Source organism: Lichenostomus cassidix, unplaced genomic scaffold (genome assembly GCF_008360975.1).
Source record: "Lichenostomus cassidix isolate B80296 unplaced genomic scaffold, HeHo_3.0 HiC_scaffold_38, whole genome shotgun sequence".
Classification (NCBI taxonomy): Eukaryota; Metazoa; Chordata; class Aves; order Passeriformes; family Meliphagidae; genus Lichenostomus; species Lichenostomus cassidix.
In genome coordinates, this window is record NW_028147440.1 from 937,626 (window position 1) to 957,742 (window position 20,117).

A 20,117-nucleotide genomic window follows, 5' to 3' on the forward strand; every position below is an offset into this window, starting at 1 on the left:
TGTCTCCCACTTTTTTCCCTCCTTTCCTGTTCTTTTTCCCCTCATATTTTCTGTCCTTTTTCCCCTCACATTTCCCACCATTTCCCCCTTAGGTTGCCCTCCATTTTCCCCACACATTTCCCACCTTTTTCTCCTCACATTTTCCTCCATTTTCCCCTCACCTTTCCTGCCCTCTTCCCCTCACATTTCCCACCCTTTTCTCCCCTCGCATTTCCCTCCATTTTCCCTCACAACTTCCTCCCTTTTCCCCCCAACTTTCCCCTCACATTTTCCACCTTTTCCCCTTCACGTTTCCCTGCCTTTCCCCTCACGTTTTCTGCCCTTTTTCTCTTCACCTTTCTCTCCCTTTTCCCCTCACATTTCCCATCCTTTCCCCCCTCAACTTTCCCTCCATTTTCCACTCATGTTTCCCACTTTTTCCCCTCACCATCCTCACCTTTTCCCCTCACATTTCTCTCCCTTTTCCCTTCATGTTTCCCACCCTTTCCCCTTATGTTTCCCTCCATTTTCCCCTCATGTTTACCTCCGTTTTCCCCTCACATTTCCCCCTCACATTCCCCTCACCTTTCCCACCTTTTCCCCTTACCATCCTCACCTTTTCTCCTCACATTTCCCACCCTTTTATCCTCTCATGTTTCCTACCCTTTCCCCTTCATGTTTCCCACATTTTTTCCCTACTTTCCCCCCACATTTTCTGCCCTTTTCCCCTCACATTTCCCTCCCTTTTCCCCTCACGTTTTCTGCCCTTTTTCCCCTCACCTTTCCCACCTTTTTTCCCCTCAGGTTTCTCTTCCTTTTTCCCTCACCTTTCCCACCTTTCCCCCTCACATTTCCCTCCATTTTCACCTCACAGTTTCCCGCTCTTTTTTCCCCCTCACAGTTTCCCGCTCTTTTTTCCCCCTCAAAGTTTCCCACTCTTTTTTCCCCCTCATGTTTCTCTCCATTTCCCCCTCACATTTCCTTCCCTTTTCCCCTCATATTCCCCTCACTTTTCCCTCCACATTCCCCTCACATTTTCCCCTCACATTTTCCCCTCACATTTTCCCCTCACATTTCCCCCTCACATTTCCCACCTTTTCCCCTCACATTTCTCTCCCTTTTCGCTTCATGTTTCCCGCTTTTTCCCCGTAGTTTTCCCTCCATTTTCCCCTCACATTTTCCCCTCACATTCTCCTCTCACATTCTCCTCACTTTTTCCTTCATTTTCCCTTTACATTCCCCTCACTTTTCCCTTCATTTTCCCCTCACTGTTCCCTCCATTTTCCCCTCACTTTTCCCACATTTTCTCCTCATGTTTCCCTCCCTTTTCCCCTCACATTTTCCCCTCACATTTCCCACCTTTCCCCCTCATTATCCTCACCTTTTCCCCTCACATTTCTCTCCTTTTTCCCTTCATGTTTCCCACATTTTCCCCTCACATTTCCCACCCTTTTCCCCTCAAGTTTCTCCGTCACACCCCAAAATTGCCTCATAGATCCAACGCCTTTATTTTCCAGGTTAGACTTGGGGCACTCAGGGCCTTGGCTCTCAGGGAGTCTTGGGTGGTTTTTAGGGGTATTTTTGGGGGTCTCGGGTTATTTTTTGGGGGTCTCATCCGTGGCTCAGGGTACTTTCTTGGCTCAGGAGGTTTGGGGTTTCTTTGGGGTATTTTTTGGGTTTTTTTTGGGGTCTCAGCCATGGCTCAGGGGGCTCAGGGTGCTCAGGGCTGTGGGGTTCAGGTGTATTTTTGGGTATTTTGGGAATATTTTTAGGGTCTCAGAGCTGTGGGGCTCAGGTGGTATTTTTGGGGTTCAGGTGTATTTTTGGGGTATTCTCAGGATATTTCTATGGTCTCAGAGCACTCAGGACTCTCATCACCATGGGGCTCAGGGGGTCCTGGGGGTATTTTTGGGATATTTTGGGATATTTTTATGGTCTCAGGACACTCAGTGCTGTGGGGCTCAGGGGGTATTTTTAGGATATTTTAAGGTATCAGAGCACTCAGGACACTCAGCACTGTGGGGTATTTTAGGGATATTTTTTTGATATTTATTTTTGGGATGTTTTTGGGATATTTTAGGGTCTCAGAGCCCCCAGGACACTCAGTGCCATGGGGCTCAGGGGGTCCCGGGGGTATTTTTGGGATATTTTGGGATATTTTTATGGTCTCAGGACACTCAGTGCTGTGGGGCTCAGGGGGTATTTTTAGGATATTTTAAGGTATCAGAGCACTCAGGACACTCAGCACTGTGGGGTATTTTAGGGATATTTTTTTGATATTTATTTTTGGGATGTTTTTGGGATATTTTAGGGTCTCAGAGCCCCCAGGACACTCAGTGCCATGGGGCTCAGGGGGTCCCGGGGGTATTTTTGGGATATTTTGGGATATTTTTATGGTCTCAGGACACTCAGTGCTGTGGGGCTCAGGGGGTATTTTTAGGATATTTTAAGGTATCAGAGCACTCAGGACACTCAGCACTGTGGGGTATTTTTAGGATATTTATTTTTGGGATATTTTTAGGGTCTCAGAGCCCCCAGGACACTCAGTGCCATGGGGCTCAGGGGGTCCCGGGGGTATTTTTGGGGTATTTTTGGGATATTTTAGGATATTTTTTGGTCTCAGAGCACTCAGGACACTCAGCACTGTGGGGTATTTTAGGGATATTTTTTTGATATTTATTTTTGGGATATTTTTGGGATATTTTAGGGTCTCAGAGCCCTCAGGACACTCAGTGCCATGGGGCCCAGGGGGTCCTGGGGGTACTTGGGGGGCAGGAGGTACTTTTGAGGTATTTTTTGGATATTTTAGGATATTTTTTGGTCTCAGAGCACTCAGGACACTCAGCGCTGTGGGATACTTTAAGGATATTTATTTCTGGGATATTTTTGGGATATTTTAGGGTCTCAGAGCCCCCAGGACACTCAGTGCCATGTCACCCAGGGGGTCCCGGGGGCACTCGGGGGGCAGCAGCAGCAGCAGCAGCAGGTCGGGGCGCAGCAGGCAGCACCCCGTGTGGGATGGCAGAGCCAGGTAGCACAGCTTGGGGCCAAAGGGGTGTCCTGGGGACCCCAAAATTGGGTTAGATCCTAAAATTGGGTTAGATCCTAAATCCTATATCCCAAAGTGACTCTAAAGTGACCCTAAAGTGACCCCACAGTGACCAGGTAGCACAGCTTGGGGCCAAAGGGGGGTCCTGAGAGACCCCAAAAATAGGATTAGACCCTAAATCCCATCCTGACCACCCCTGTGACCCCATAGTGACCAGGTAGCACAGCTTGGGGCCAAACGGGGGCCCTGAGAGACCCCAAAATTGGGTTAGATCCCAAAATTGGGTTAGATCCTAAATCCTATATCCCAAAGTGATCCCATAGTGACCATCCAGTGACCCCACAGTGACCCCACAGTGACCAGGTAGTACAGCTTGGGGCCAAACGGGTGTCCTGAGAGACCCCAAAATTGGGTTAGACCCTAAATCCCATCCTGACCACCCCTGTGACCCCATAGTGACCCCACAGTGACCCCACAGTGACCAGGTAGCACAGCTTGGGGCCAAAAGGGGGTCCTGAGAGACCTCAAAAATAGGGTTAGACCCCAAAATTGTATTAGATCCTAAGTCCCATAGTGACCACCTCAGTGAACCTATAGTGACCACCCTAGTGTCCCATAGTGACCACCCCAAATCCCATAGTGACCTTAAAGTGACCCCAAAGTGAATACCCCAAATCCCATAGTGACCCTAAAGTGACCCCACAGTGACCAGGTAGTACAGCCTGAGGCCAAAGGGGTGTCCTGAGAGACCCCAAAATTGGGTTAGACCCTAAATCCTATATCCCAAAGTGACCCTATAGTCACCACCCAGTGACCCCAAAGTGACCACCCCAAATCCCATAGTGACCACCCCAGTGACCCCTAAATCTGTCAGACCCTAAATCCTATAGTGACCCCAAAGTGACCACCCCAAATCCCATAGTGACCACCCCAGTGACCCCAAAGTGACCCCAAAATCGTGTCACCCCCAGACCCTAGAGTGACCCTAGAGTGACCCCAAAGTGACCCCTCAGCCCCTCAACTGACCCCCCAAACCCCCTGGACCCCCAAATTCCCCCCTGGACACCTCCCAGCCCCCCAAAAACTCCCTCAAACCCCCCTGGAAAACCCCCCAGTCCCCCAAAAAAGACCCCCAAGGATATTTTGGGGTCCCCAGCCCCACATTCTGCCCCCCAACCAACCCCCCAAGGATATTTTGGGGTCCCCAGCCCCACATATTTTCCCTCAAGGCCATTTTGGGGTCCCCAGCCCCATTTATTTCCCCCCCAAGGCCATTTTGGGGTCCCCAGCCCCACATTTTCCCCCAATGGGTCCCAAGCCCCATTTTTGCCCCCAAAGGATATTTTGGGGTCTCCAACCATATTTTCCCCCAAGGCCATTTTGGGGTCCCCAACCATTTTCCCCCATAAATTTCCCCCAAAGGATATTTTGGGGTCCCCAGCCCCATTTTTGCCCCCAAGGCCATTTTGGGGTCCCCAGTCCCATATACTTCCCCCAAAGGATATTTTGGGGTCCCCAACCCCATTTTCCCCATAAATTTCCCCCAAAGGATATTTTGGGGTCCCCAGCCCATTTATTTCCCCCCCAAGGCCACTTTGGGGTCCCCAGCCCCACATTTTGCCCTCCCAAAGATATTTAGGGGTCCCCATCCCCATTTTTCCCCCATATATTTCCCCCCCAAAGGATATTTTGGGGTCCCCAGCCCCATTTTTTGCCCCCCCCAGGCCATTTCGGGGTCCCCAGCCCCACATGTTGCCCCCCAGCTCACCGCTGCCCCCCAGGCCGGGGCAGTACTGTGGGGCCAGCAGGCTGTAGAGCTGCCTGAGGGCAGCGGCGCGGCGCTGGGGGGGAAGAGCCCCGCCTGGGGGGAGAATTTGGGGGGCTGGGGGTCACTTGGGGGTACTGGGGGTCATTTGGGGGGCGAATTTGGGGGGCTGGAGGTAATTTGGGGGTCCAGGAGGTCATTTTGGGGTCCAAGGGTCACCTGGGGGGAGAATTTGGGGGTCTAGGGGTCATTTAGGGGTGCAAGAGGTCACTTGGGGGGTAAAATTGGGGGGCTGGGGGTCGCTTGGGGGTCAGGGGTCATTTGGGGGTGAAACTGGGGGCTGGAGGGTCACTTGGGGGTTCAGGGGTCATTTGGGGGCGATTTTGGGGGTCTGGGGGTCATTTGGGGTCCAGGAGGTCATTTGCAGGGCAAATTTGGGGGCTGGGGTTCATTTGGGGGGTGCAAGAGGTCATTTGGGGGTAAAATTGGGGGCTAGGGGGTCATTTGGGGGTCATTTGGGGGTCTGGGGGCTCATTTGGGGATCCAGGGGGTCATTTGGAGGGCAATTTGGGGGTCTGGGGGTGATTTTGGGGTCCTTGGGGTCATTTGGGAATTTGGGGGGCTGGGGCGAATTTGGGGTTCAAGGGGTCATTTGGGGGTCCAAAGGGTCACTTGGAGGGTGGGGGGGCTGGGGGGTGATTTTGGGATCCTTGGGGTCATTTGGGGGGAGATTTTGGGGGTCCAGGGGGTCATTTGGGGGTCCAAGGGGTCATTTGGGGGGCTGGGGGGCCTTGAGGGGGAAATTCAAGGGATTTTGGGGGAAAATAGAGGATTTTGAGGTATTTTGGGGTTTTTTAAGTGGGAAATGAAGCATTTTGGGGGTAATTGGGGCAGAATTGGGGCAGAATTTGGGGGTTTTGGGATTTGGGGGGATCAGGGGTCAGATTTTGGGGTCAGAATTTGGGATTTTAGGGTCATTTTGGGGTCAGAATTTGGGATTTTGGGGTCAGAATTTGGGATTTTGGGGTCATTTTGGGGTCAGAATTTGGGATTTTGGGGTCACTCACCCTGCCCTGCCCCTTTGCTGATCCAACTGTAAGTTTCACCTCGGTGGATCAGGAGGTACCTGAGGGGGGAAAAGGAAAATTTGGGGATCCTGAGACCCCAAAACCCAAATTTTTGGGGAATTTTGGGATCCCTGAGACCCCCAAATTCCAATCCAGGGGAATTTGGGAATCCCGAAACCCCAAATAACCCCAAAATTCCCCAAATTGACCCCAAATAACCCCAAAATTCCCCAAATTGATCCCAAATAACCCAGAAATTCCACAATTTTGACCCCAAATAACCCCAAATTTCCCCAAAATTCCCCAAAATAAACCCAAATAACCCCAAAATTCCCCAAAAAAACCCCAAAATAACCCCAAATAACCCCAAAATTCCCCTAAATAACCCCAAAATTTCCCAAAATGACCCAAAATAACCCCAAAACTCCCCAAATAACCCCAAATTTTCCCAAAATAACCCCAAATAACCCAAAAGTCCCCCAAAATAACCCCAAAATTCCCCAAAATGACCCCAAATTGATCCCAAATAACCCCAAATTTCCCCAAAACAGGGGAATTTTGGGACACCAAACCCAACCCAGGGAAATTTTGGGATCCCCAAACCCCAAAATTCCCCAAATTGACCCCAAATAACCCCAAATTTCCCCAAAATAACCCCAAATTACCCCAAAATTGCCCCAAAATGACCCAAAATTCCCCAAATTGACCCAAAAAAACCCCCAAATTCCCCAAAATAACCCCAAAATTGCCCAAAATTCCCCCAATTGACCCAAAATAACCCCAAATTTCCCCAAACTGCCTCAAAAATTCCCCAAAATTCCCTAAAAATAACCCTAAAATTTCCCCAAATGACCCGAAATCACCCAGAATTCCCCAAAATTCCCCAAATTGACCCAAAATAACCCCAAAATTACCCCAAATTACCCAAAATAACCCCAAAACTCCCCAAAACGATCCAAAATAACCCCAAAATTTCCCAAAAAATTACCCAAAATACCAGCAAAATACCCCAAAATCCCCCAAATTGACCCCAAAATAAACCAAAAATTTCCCAAAATAACCCCAAATAACCCCAAACTGCCTCAAAAATTACCAAAAATTCCCCAAAAATAACCCCAAAATTCCCCAAAATAACCCCAAAATTCCTCAAAATAACCCCAAAATTCCCCAAAATAACATAAAAACTCCCCAAATAACTCCAAAATTCCCCAAAACAACCCCAAATAACCCCAAAATTCCCCAAAATTCCCCAAAATAACCCCAAACTTCCCCAAATAACGCCAAAATTTCCCAAAATGACCCCAAAATCCCCCAAAAATGACCCGAAATAACCGCAAAATACCCCAAAATTCCCCAAATTGACCCCAAAAAAACCCCAAAATTCCCCCAAATGACCCGAAATCCCCCAGAATTCCCCAAAATTCCCCAAATTTGGGGTCAAATTTGACTCACCCCAAAACCTCGGGGGGCAGCTGGGGTGGGCGTAGCCTGGAGAGAGCTCGGAGTTGTTCCAAAAAAGGACCCCAAAATTGGGGAACCAGCTGGGGGGGGAAGAGTCCCAAAATTTACCCAAAAATAACCCAAAAATGCCTCAAAAATAACCCTGAAATTCACCAAAAATGACCCCAAAAGAACCCCGAAAAATAACCCAAAATAACCCCAAAAATAACCCAAAATGACCCCAAAAATAACCCCAAAATTCACCAAAATAACCCCAAAATAACATCCAAAATTCCTGAAAAATAACCCTGAAATTCACCAAAATAACCCCGAAAATATCCCAAAATGACCCCAAAAATAACCCAAAAATGCCCCAAAATAACCCCAAAATTCACCAAAATATACCCCAAAAGAACCCCAAAAAATAACCCAAAATAATCCCAAAAATAACCCAAATAACCCCAAAATAATACCAAAAAATCCAGAAAAATAACCCCAAAAATCCCCCAGATTTCCACAAAATTACCCAAAATAACCCCGAAAAATCCCCCCAAAAAAACCCAAAAATAACCCAAAAATGACCCCAAAAATAACCCAAAAATTCCTCAAAAATAAACCCGAAATTCACCAAAATAACCCCAAAAATAACCCAAAAATGCCCCAAAATAACCCTGAAATTCAACAAAATAACCCCAAAATAACCCCGAAAAATAACCCAAAAATAACCCCGAAAAATACCTCAAAATAACCCCAAAATTTACCCAAAAATGACCCCAAAAATTCCTCAAAAATAACCCTGAAATTCACCAAAATAACCAGGAAAAATACCCCAAAAAACCCCCAAAAATCCCTCAAAATAACCACAAAAATTCCCCCAAAAAACCCAAAAAAAGCCCCAATAAATCCCAAAAAAATCCCCCCAAAAATCTGCCCCAAACCCAAAAATTCCCAAAATAACCCAAAATAACCCCAAAAATCCCCAAATAGCCAAAAAATCCCCAAAAAAATTCACCCAAAAATTCCCCAAAAATTCCCAAAAAATCCCAAAAAAAATCCCCAAAAATCCCCAAAAAACCCAAAATTCCCCAAAAAACCCAAAAATCCCAAAAAAAACCCCAAAATTGCCCCAAAAAAAGACCCAAAATTACCCCAAAAAATCCCCAAAAAACCCCAAAAATCCCCAAAAAATCCCAAATAATCCCCAAAAAACCCCAAATATCCCCAAAAATTCCCAAAAATTCCCAAAATTCCCAAAAAAACCCCAAAAAACCCCAAAAAATCCCCAAAAAACCCCAAAAACCCCCCAAATGACTCAAACTAACCCCAAAAATTCCCAAAAAATTCCCAAAAAATTCTCAAAAATCCCCAAAATTCCCAAAAATCCCAAAATTCCCAAAAACCTGTGTGATGAGGAGCTGCAGGGAGGGCTGAGGGCCGCAGAGCAGAGCCAGCCCCACCCCAAATAACCCCAAATTTCCCCAGAAAACTCCCAAAATCTGCCAATAATTCCCCAAATTTTCCCAAAATAACCCCAAAAATCCCCCAAAACAACCCCAAAATGACCCAAAACTCCCACAAAAATGCCCCAAAATCCCCAGAAAAATAAAAAAAAATCCCCCAAAAACTCAAAAACCACCCCCAAACGGACCCCAAAATGATCCAAAAAATTCCCAAAAAATTCCCAAAAAATTCCCAAAAAATCCCCAAAAATTCCCAAAATTCCCAAAAATCCCAAAATTCCCAAAACCTGTGAGATGAGGAGCTGCAGGGAGGGCTGAGGGCCGCAGAGCAGAGCCAGCCCCACCCCTGGCAGCAGAGGCAGCAGCAGCAGCCGGTGGGGAACCTGGGAGAGAAAATTTGGGGAAATTTTGGGGTATTTTGCGGCTGTTTCGGGTCATTTTTTGGGGGAATTTGTAGTTATTTGGGGGAATTTTGGGGAATTTTGGCTCATTTTTTGGGGAATTTTGGGGTTATTTGGGAGAATTTTGGGGTTATTTTGGGGAAATTTGTTATTTTGGGTCCTTTTTTGGGGAATTTGTAGTTATATGGAGGAATTTTGGGGTATTTTGGGGTCATTTGGGGTCATTTGGGGGAATTTTGGGGTTATTTTTTGGGAATTTTGGGGTATTTTGCAGTTATTTCGGGTCATTTTGGGAGGAATTTTGGGGAATTTTGGAAATTTTGGAAATTTCGGGGTATTTTGTGGTTGTTTCGGGTCATTTTTTGGGGAATTTTGGGGTTATTTGGGGGAATTTTGGGGTCAATTTGGGGAATTTTGGGGTTATTTCGGGTCATTTTTTGGGGAATTTGCAGTTATTTTGGGGAGTTTTGGGGTTATTTTGGGGAATTTAAGGGTCATTTTTGGGTCATTTTTGGGTCATTTTTGAGTCATTTTTGAGTCATTTTTGGGTCATTTTTAAGTCATTTATAAGTCATTTTTGGGGACATTTTGGAATAATTTTTAGGTCATTTATGAGTCATTTTTGGGTCACTTTTGGGTCACTTTTGGGTCATTTTTGGGTCATTTTTCAGTCATTTATAAGTCATTTTTGGGGACATTTTGGAGTCATTTTTAGGTCATTTTTGGGTCATTTTTGGACAAATTTAGGGTCATTTTTGGGCCAATTTAGGGTCATTTTTGAGTCATTTTGTGACCTCACCTTGTGGGTCTGGAGGTCACTTTTGGGGTCACTTTTGGGGTCATTTTTGGGGTCATTTTGGGTCATTTTTGGGTAATTTGGGGACATTTTGGGGACATTTACCTTCGGGCTGCTCTCGGGCAGGAACACCAGGATGTCACTTTGGGTCATTTTTGGGTCATTTTTGGGCCAATTTGGGTAATTTTTGGGTCATTTTTCAGTCATTTATAAGTCATTTTTGGGGACATTTTGGAGTAATTTTTAGGTTATTTATGAGTCATTTTTGGGTCACTTTTGGGTCACTTTTAGGTCATTTTTCAATCATTTATAAGTCATTTTTGGGGACATTTTGGAGTCATTTTTAGGTCATTTTTGGGTCATTTTTGGGCCAATTTAGGGTCATTTTTGAGTCATTTTCGGGTCATTTTGTAACCTCACCTTGTGGGTCTGGAGGTCACTTTTGGGGTCACTTTTGGGGTCATTTTTGGGTAATTTGGTGACATTTTGGGGACACTCACCTTCGGGCTGCTCTCGGGCAGGAACACCGGGATGTCACTTTGGGTCATTTTTGGGCCAATTTGGGTCATTTTGGGTCATTTTTCAGTCATTTATAAGTCATTTTTGGGGACATTTTGAGAGTCATTTTTAGGTCATTTATGAGTCATTTTTGGGCCCATTTGGGTAATTTTTGGGTAATTTTTGAGTCATTTATAAGTCATTTTTGGGGACATTTTGGAGTAATTTTTAGGTCATTTATGAGTCATTTTTGGGTCACTTTTGGGTCATTTTTCAGTCATTTAGAAGTCATTTTTGGGGACATTTTGGAGTCATTTTTAGGTCATTTTTGGGTCATTTTTGGACAAATTTAGGGTCATTTTTGGGCCAATTTAGGGTCATTTTTGGGTCATTTTGTGACCTCACCTTGTGGGTCTGGAGGTCACTTTTGGGGTCACTTTTGGGGTCATTTTGGGGACATTTTGGGGACACTCACCCTCGGGCTGCTCTCGGGCAGGAACACCGGGACGTCTCGCGCGCCCCCTGCCGGTGACGTCATCGCCAGCCTCAGCAGCGCGCGCAGCTGGGCGGAGTCAGCCTCCGGCAACGCCCCCCAGTGGGCGGAGCCTAGCCAGGCCACGCCCCCCGCCCACAGCAGGCTGCACAGGTCGGTGCGAGCGGCGCGAGCGAAACCCTGCAGGCGATCCTGGGGACAGAATTTGGGGACATTCCGGGGCATTTTGGGGGTTTTGGGGTCCTGGGGGGACAGGGGACCCGAATTTGGGGACATTCCGGGGGATTTTGGGGTTCCGATGGCGATTTTGGGGGTCCTGGAGGAACAGGAGGATCCAAATCTGGGGACATTCCGGGGGATTTTGGGGGTTTTGGGGGACAGGGGATCCGAATTTGGGGACATTTCTGGGAATTTTGGGGTTCCGATGGGGATTTTGGGGTCCTGGGGGGACAGAGGACCGAAATTGGGGACATTTCGGGATTCCGAGGGGGATTTTGGGTTCTCCTGGAGGGACAGGGCACAGAATTTGGGGACATTCCGGGGGATTTTGGGGTTCCGATGGGGATTTTGGGGGTCCTGGGGGAACAGGGGACAGAATTTGGGGGACAGGGGACCCGAAATTTGGGGACATTCCCGGGGATTTTGGGGTTTTTGGGGAACAGGGGGACAGAAATTGGGGACATTCCGGGGGATTTTGGGTTCTCCTGGAGGGACAGGGGACAGAATTTGGGGACATTTCGGGGGATTTTGGGGTCCTGGGGGACAGGGGGACCCGAAATTTGGGGACATTCGGGGATTTTGGGGTTCCGATGGGGATTTTGGGGTCCTGGGGGAACAGGGGACAGAATTTGGGGACATTCCGGGGATTTTGGAGTTCTGGGGGACAGGGGACCCGAAATCTGGGGACATTTCGGGGGATTTTGGGGTTTTGGGGAACAGGGGGACAGGACCCGAAATTTGGGGACATTCCGGGGATTTTGGGGTCCTGGGGGACAGGGGACAGAATTTGGGGACATTCGGGGGATTTTGGGGTTTTTGGGGAACAGGGGACTGAAATTTGGGGACATTCCGGGGGATTTTGGGGTCCTGGGGGATAGGGGACCGAGTTTGGGGACATTTCGGGGGATTTTGGGGTTTTTGGGGAACAGGGGACTGAAATTTGGGGACATTCCGGGGGATTTCGGGGTTCCGATGGGGTTTTGGGGGTCCTGGAGGAACAGGAGGACCCGAAATTTGGGGACATTCCGGGGGATTTTGGGGTTTTTGGGGAACAGTGGGACAGAAATTGGGGACATTCCGGGGGATTTTGGGGTCCTGGGGGGACAGGGGACCCGAAATCTGGGGACATTTCGGGGGATTTTGGGGTTCCGATGGGGATTTTGGGGTTTTTGGGGGATCAGGAGACAGAAATTGGGGACATTCCGGGGGATTTTGGGGTCCTGGGGGGACAGGGGACCCGAAATCTGGGGACATTCCGGGGATTTTGGGGTTTTGGGGGACAGGACCCGAAATCTGGGGACATTTCGGGGGATTTTGGGGTCCTGGGGGAACAGGGGACAGAATTTGGGGACATTTCGGGGGATTTTGGGGTTTTTAGGGAACAGGGGACAGAATTTGGGGACATTTCGGGGGATTTTGGGGTCCTGGGGGAACAGGAGGACCCGAAATCTGGGGACATTTCGGGGGATTTTGGGTTCTCCTGGAGGGACAGGGGACAGAAATTTGGGGACATTCCGGGGGATTTTGGGATCCTGGGGGACAGAATTTGGGGACATTCCGGGGGATTTTGGGGTTTTTGTGGGACAGGGGACCCGAATTTGGGGACATTCCGGGGGATTTTGGGGTTTTTAGGGAACAGGAGACAGAATTTGGGGACATTCCAGGGGATTTTGGGGTCCTGGGGGACAGGGGACCCGAATTCGGGGACATTTTTGGGGCTCCGATGGGATTTTGGGGGTCCTGGGGGGACAGGGGACCGAAATTTGGGGACATTCCGGGGGATATTGGGGTTTTTAGGGAACAGGGGACTGAAATTTGGGGACATTTCTGGGGATTTTGGGGTTCCGATGGGGTTTTGGGGGTTTTTGGGGAACAGGGGACAGAAATTTGGGGACATTTCGGGGGATTTTGGGGTTTTTGGGGTCCTGGGGGGACAGGGAACCCGAATTTGGGGACATTTTGAGGGATTTTGGGGTCCTGGGGGACAGGGGACCCGAAATTGGGGACATTCCGGGGGATTTTGGGGTCCTGGGGGGACAGGGGACCCAAATTTGGGGACATTTTGGGGGATTTTGGGTTCTCCTGGAGGAACAGGGGACAGAATCTGGGGACATTTCGGGGGATTTTGGGGGACAGGGGGACCCGAATTTGGGGACATTCTGGGGGATTTTGGGGTTCCGATGAGGGTTTTGGGGGTCCCGATGGGGATTTTTGGAGTCCCGATGGGGATTTTGGGGTCCCGATGGGGATTTGGGTTCTTCTAGGGGGACAGGGGACCGAAATTTGGGGACATTCCGGGGGATTTTGGGGTTCCCATGGGGTTTTTGGGGGAACAGGGGGACAGGGGACCCGAACTTTGGGGATATTTCTGGGGATTTTGGGGTTTTTGGGGATCCCGATGGGGTTTTGGGGGTCCTGGAGGAACAGGAGGACCCAAATTTGGGGACATTCCGGGGGATTTTGGGGTCCTGGGGGGACAGGGGGACCCGAAATTTGGGGACATTCCGGGGGATTTTGGGGTTCCTGGGGGAACAGGGGACAGAATTTAGGGACATTCCGGGGGATTTTGGGGGACAGGGGGGACCCGAAATTTGGGGACATTTCGGGGGATTTTGGGGTTTTTGGGGGACAGGGCACAGAATTTGGGGACATTCCGGGGGATTTTGGGGTCCTGGGGGATAGGGGACCCGAAATTTGGGGACATTTCGGGGGATTTTGGGGTTCCGATGGGGTTTTGGGGTTCCCGATGGGGTTTTGGGGGTCCCAGTGGGGATTTTTGGGATTCCTGATGGGGTTTTTGGGGTTTTTGAGGTTCCTGATGGGAATTTGGGGGGTTTTGGGGTTCCCGATGGGAGTTTTTGGGGTTCCAGTGGGGATTTTTGGGGTTCTTGGGGTTCCTGATGGGGATTTTTGGGATTCCTGATGGGGTTTTTGGGGTTCCGATGGGATTTTGGGTTCTCCTGGCGGGACAGGGGGGACAGGGGGACCCGAATTTGGGGACATTCCGGGGGATTTTGAGATCCTGGGGGGACAGGGGACCCGAATTTGGGGACATTCCGGGGGATTTTGAGATCCTGGGGGGACAGGGGACAGAATTTTGGGGACATTCCGGGGGATTTTGGGATCCTGGGGGACAGGGGATCCAAGTTTGGGGACATTCCGGGGGATTTTGGGGTTTTTGGGGATCCCGATGGGGTTTTGGGGGTCCTGGAGGAACAGGACGACCCGAAATTTGGGGACATTCCGGGGGATTTTGGGGTCCTGGGGAACAGGGGATCCGAATTTGGGGACATTTCGGGGGATTTTGGGGTTTTTGGGGAACAGGGGACAGAATTTGGGGACATTTCGGGGGATTTTGGGGTTTTTGGGGGACAGGGGATCCGAGTTTGGGGACATTTCGGGGGATTTTGGGGTTCCGATGGGGATTTTGGGGCTCCTGGGAGGACAGGGGATCCGAATTTGGGGACATTCCGGGGGATTTTGGGGTCCTGGAGGGACAGGAGGACCCGAAATTTGGGGACATTTCGGGGGATTTTGGGGTTCCGATGGGGTTTTTGGGGTCCTGGGGGGACAGGGGACCGAAATTTGGGGACATTCCGGGGGATTTTGGGGTTTTTGGGGGTCCCGATGGGGATTTTTGGGGTCCCAGGGGGGATTTTTGGGGTTTTTGGGGATCCCGATGGGGATTTTTGGGGTCCCAGGGGGGATTTTTGGAGGTCTCAGTGGGGAATTTTGGGGGTTTTGGGGTTCCAATTGGAGTTTTTGGGGGTTTCAGGGGGTCCCAGGGGGGATTTTTGGGGTTCCCGATGGGGTTTGTGGGGTTTTTCGGGGTCCCAGTGGGGATTTTTGGTGTTCCCTTTGGGAATTTCGGGTTTCCAAAGTAATTTTTGGGGTTCCCGATGGGATTTTTGGGGTTTATTTTGGGAATTTTGAGGTTCCCAATGTAATTTTTGGGGTTCCCTTTGGGAATTTTTGGGGTTCCTCACCTGCAGAGCCTGCCGGGGGGTGGCAGGGGGGAGGGGGCAGCAGGGGGGGCCAAACCCCCAATTGGGCTTCAGCAGAGAGTCGATGAGCCCAAAACAGCTCTGGGGGGAAAGAGCCAAAAATAAACCCCAAAATCACCCCAAAATCACCCCAAAACTCCCCAAATCAACCCCAAAATCAAACCAGGACCCCAAAATCAACCCCAAAACCCCCAAAATCAAACCAGGATCCCAAAAATCAACCCCAAAATCAACCTGGGATCCCAAAATTAACCCCAAAATCACCCTAAAATCCCCAAAATAATCCCATTGGGGCTTCAGCAGAGAGTCGATGAGCCCGAAACAGCTCTGGGGGGAAAAGACCCAAAAATCAACCCCAAAATCACCCAAAAATCACCCTAAAACCCCCAAAATCAACCCCAAAATCGCCCCTGAGACCCCAAAATCAAACCAGGACCCCAAAATCAACCCCAAAACCCCCAAAATCAAACCAGGATCCCAAAAATCAACCCCAAAATCAACCTGGGATCCCCAAAATCAACCCCAGAATCACCCTAAAACACCCAAAATCAACCCAAAATCACCCTAAAATCCCCAAAATAACCCCATTTGGGCTTCAGCAGAGAGTCGATGACCCCGAAACAGCTCTGGGGGAAAAGAGCCAAAAATCAACCCCAAAATCACCCCAAAATCACCCTAAAACCCCCCAAATCAACCCCAAAATCACCCCAAAACCCCCAAAATCAACCCCAAAATCAAACCAGGACCCCAAAATCAACCCCAAAATCACCCTAAAATCCCCAAAATCAACCCCATTGGGGCTTCAGCAAAGAGTCGATCAACCTGAAACAGCTCTGGGGGGAAAAGTGGGGTGAGACCCCAAAATTTAACCCAAAATCACCCCAAGACCCCAAAAATCGACCCCAAAATCAACCTGGGATCCCCAAAATCAAACCAGGATCCCAAAAATCAACCCCAAAATCAACCATGGGACTCCAAAACCACCCCCAGGACCCCAAAATCAACTCCATTTGGGCTTCAGCAGAGAGTTGATGAACCCAAAACAGCTCTGGGGGGCAAAAGGGGGGGTGAGACCCCAAAAATCAACCCAAAATCAACCCCAGGACCCCAAAATTAACCCCAAAATCAACCTGAGGACCCTCAAATCAATCCCCAGACCCCAAAAATCGACCCCAAAATCAACCCCGGGACCCCAAAAATCACTGCAGGATCTCCAAAATCAACCCCAGGACCCCCAAAATTCCCCCAAAATCCCCCAAAATTCCCCCAAATCCCCCCAAACCCCCCTAAATTCCCCCAAAATTCCCCAAATTCCCCCAAAATCCCCAAACCCCCTCACCCTCAGGTCTCTCTTCAGCCTCTCCACGTTCCTGACCGGCAGCAGCTCATCCAACCCCAGCAGCAGCACCTGCCAAACTGGGATGGACTGGGAGCACTGGGAATGGGGCTGGGGCACTGGGAGGGACTGGGAGGGAACTGGGATGGACTGGGAAGGACTGGGAAGCACTGGGAATGGAGCTGGGAGGCACTGGGATGGAACTGGGAGGCACTGGGAGGGACTGGGATAGACTGGGAAGGTGATCAGGGTGCACTGGAATGGACTGGGAGCACTGGGAGGGACTGGGAATGGGGCTGGGGGCACTGGGAGTAGAACTGGGATGGACTGGGAGCACTGGGAGTAGAACTGGGATGGACTGGGAGCACTGGGAATGGAGCTGGCGGACACTGTGAGGAACTGGGAGAGACTGGGAGGGGACTGGGAGGGACTGGGATTGAACTGGGAATGGGGCTGGGGGCACTGGGAGGAGCTGGGATGGAACTGGGAGTGGAACTTGGATGGACTGGGAGCACTGGGAATGGAGCTGGGGGCACTGGGAGCACTGGGAGGGACTGGGAAGGACTGGGAGGGAACTGGGAATGGGGCTGGGGGCACTGGGATGGAACTGGGAGGCACTGGGAGGGACTGGGATAGACTGGGAAGGTGATCAGGGTGCACTGGGAGGGACTGGGGGGACTGGGAATGGGGCTGGGGGCACTGGGAGGGAGATCAGGGCGAACTGGGATGGACTGGGAAGGACTGGGAAGCACTGGGAATGGGGCTGGGGGGACTGGGAGTACTGGGAATAGAATGGGATGGACTGGGAGTACTGGGAAGGTGGTCAGGGTGAACTGGGATGGACTGGAAAGGACTGGGAAGCACTGGGAGGGAACTGGGAGCACTGGGAAGGTGATCAGGGGGAACTGGGATGGACTGGGATGTACTGGGAGCACTGGGAGTAGAACTGGGATGGACTGGAAAGGACTGGGAGCACTGGGAATGGAGCTGGCAGACACTGGGAGGGTCTGGGAGGGACTGGGAATGGGGCTGGGGGCACTGGGAGGGAACTGGGAGCACTGGGAAGGTGACCAGGGGGAACTGGGATGGACTGGAAAGGACTGGGAGCACTGGGAGTAGAACTGGGATGGACTGGGAGCACTGGGAGGGGGAGATGGGCGCACTGGGAAGGACTGGGAGGGGAATGGGATGGACTGGAAGGGAACTGGGAATGGAGCTGGGGGCACTGGGAAGGTGATCAGGGAGAACTGGGAAGGACTGGGAAGGGAACTGGGATGGACTGGGAGTGGAACTGGGGTGCACTGGGCCATACTGGGGGTTACTGGTCCATACTGGGATGGGGCAAATAGCACTGGGGGAGGATGTGGGGCCATACTGGGTGGGTGTGGGGTCATACTGGGACAGACTGGGCCATACTGGGAGGCACTGGGATGGGACAAATGGCACTGGGGGAGGCACTGGGCCATACTGGGAGCTACTGGGCCTTACTGGGATGGGACAATTGGCACTGGGGAAGGGTCAGGACCATACTGGGAGGCACTGGGCCTTACTGGTCCATACTGGGATGGGACAAATGGCACTGGGGGAGGCACTGGACCATACTGGGAGCTACTGGGCGTTACTGGTCCATACTGGGATGAAACAAACGGCATTGGGGAAGGACATGGGGCCATACTGGGAGGCACTGGGCCATACTGGTCCATACTGGGACATACTGGGATGGGACAGATGGCACTGGGGAAGTGTCAGGACCATACTGGGAGGCACTGGTCCATACTGGGATGAGACAATTGGCACTGGGGGAGGACGTGGGGCCATACTGGGAGGCCATACTGGGCCATACTGGGGGTTACTGGGAGTCTCACCATGGCGCCAAAGGCGGAGTCGAGGATCCTGGCGAGGGCGTGGCCAGCAGGGCCGTGGGCGGGGCTTAGAGCGATCAGCGTGATGCTGGGGGGACAGGGGGGTGTGACCCCAAAGTGACCCCAAAGTGACCCCAAAGTGACCCCAAACTGACCCCCAAAATGACTCTAAAATTACCTCCCAAATTGATCCCAAATGACCCCAAAGTCTCCCCAAAATCACCACAAAATATCCCCAAAGTGACCCCTGAAACGACCCCAAAATGACCTCAAATGACCTAGAAATGACCCCCAAAATGACCCCAAAAATATCCCCAAAATGACCCCAAAATATCACCAAAATGACCCTGAAATGACCCCAAAAGTTAACCCCAGAATGACCCCAAAAGTTAACCCCAGAATGACCCCAAACTGGCCCCAAAATGACCACAAAATATCCCAAAAATTACCCCAGAATGACCCCAAATTGACCCCAGAATGACCCAAAATGACCCCAAAAATTAACCCCAAAAAGACCCCAAATGACCCCAAAATAACCCCTCAAAATGACCCCCAAAATGACCCGAAAATATTCCCCAACTACACCCCAAAATAAACCCCAAAGTAACCCCTGAATGGCCCCAAAATAACCCCAAAGTGGCCTCAAAGTGACCCCACAATATCCCCAAAAATTAACCCCAAAATGGCTCCTCAAATGACCCCAAAAATGGCCCCAAAGTGACCCCAAATGACCCCAAAGTCACCCCGAAATAACCCCCAAAGTGACCCCAAAATCACCCCAAAATAACCCCAAAAATTAACCCCAAAATGACCCCAAAGTGACCCCAAAAATTGACCCCAGAATGACCCCAAAAGTGACCCCAAAATGACCCCCAAAATTACCCCCCAGAATGACCCCAAAGTGATCCCAAAATATCCCTAAAAATATCCCCAAAATCGGCCCCAAAATGACCCCAAAAATTACCCCAAAAACCCCCAAAATGTCCCCAAAATAACCCCAAAATGTCCCCAAATTCCCCCATGACGTCACCTGTTCCCGTAGGCCGCCCAGGCCAGGTGCGCGGTGGGCGTGGCCACCTGCCGAAGCTCCGCCCCCGCCGCCGCCCCGAACAGGTGAACTCCGTGCAGAGCGCCGACCAATGAGAACGGCAGCTGGGAGCCCAAAATTCGGGGGTCAAAGGTCACGGGGGGGGAGGTGTGGGCAGATTGGTGGCTCGGTGTGGGTGTGGCCGGAAGGGGCGTGGCCTCACCTGGGGGCGGGGCGGGCGGCAGAACAGGGGGAGGCCGCTGGCCGAGGCGACGCACAGCAGGCAGGGGGCGCTGTGCTCCTCCTCCCAGGGCATGGCCACGCCCACCTGGCCACGCCCACTGGGACAGGACACGCCCACTTCTGAGAACACGCCCACTGCGGCAGGACACGCCCACTGTGACCAGGGCACGCCCGCTTTACAACGATACGCCCACTCTGCTTGGGACACGCCTACTTGTCACGCCCACCGCGGCAGGACACGCCTACTTCTCCCCGGACACGCCCACTCCACTTAGGACATGCCCACTCTGCCCAAACCACGCCCATGTCTTCCAGGACACGCCCACTTCATTCAGGACACGCCCACTCAGTCCCAACCATGCACACTCCACCGAGGACACGCCCACTCGGTTCAGGACACGCCCACTCCACCCGAACCACGCCCACTTTACCCAGGACACGCCCACGTGATCCAGGACACGCCCACTCTGGCAAGGTC

At 50.9% G+C, this 20,117-nt stretch overlaps 1 protein-coding gene across 3 annotated transcripts; it reads right to left on the reverse strand.

Annotated features, from left to right (window-relative positions):
* Window positions 1-2,406: 2,406 nt before the first annotated feature.
* FUZ (fuzzy planar cell polarity protein) lies at window positions 2,407-19,993 on the reverse strand. 3 transcript variants are annotated; one of them, XM_085045704.1, is made up of 12 exons: window positions 19,966-19,993; window positions 19,620-19,737; window positions 19,400-19,521; window positions 18,373-18,457; window positions 16,511-16,579; window positions 15,154-15,252; window positions 10,931-11,140; window positions 9,048-9,143; window positions 7,313-7,401; window positions 5,861-5,919; window positions 4,797-4,889; window positions 2,407-3,039 (listed from the first exon to the last, which is right to left on the reverse strand). In XM_085045704.1, exons 1-12 carry the CDS (start codon window positions 19,968-19,970, stop codon window positions 2,876-2,878), a joined length of 1,209 nt encoding a protein of 402 aa, XP_084901830.1. In that variant the 5' UTR covers window positions 19,971-19,993; the 3' UTR covers window positions 2,407-2,875. The 3 variants fall into 3 exon arrangements, with proteins under 3 accessions (XP_084901830.1, XP_084901829.1, XP_084901831.1); XM_085045703.1 differs by having other exon boundaries at window positions 16,511-16,597; XM_085045705.1 differs by lacking the exon at window positions 2,407-3,039 and adding an exon at window positions 3,367-3,542 and having other exon boundaries at window positions 16,511-16,597.
* Window positions 19,994-20,117: the final 124 nt, after the last annotated feature.

Bases quoted from the DNA above. Each gene is read 5' to 3' on its own strand.
- FUZ (XM_085045703.1), bottom strand. The intron at 16,598-18,372 runs GTGAGACTCCCA...CAGTGCTCCCAG, and splicing joins ACTCCGCCTTTGGCGCCATG to TCCATCCCAGTTTGGCAGGT. The intron at 9,144-10,930 runs GTGAGTGTCCCC...TTTCTCTCCCAG, and splicing joins TGCCCGAGAGCAGCCCGAGG to GTTCCCCACCGGCTGCTGCT.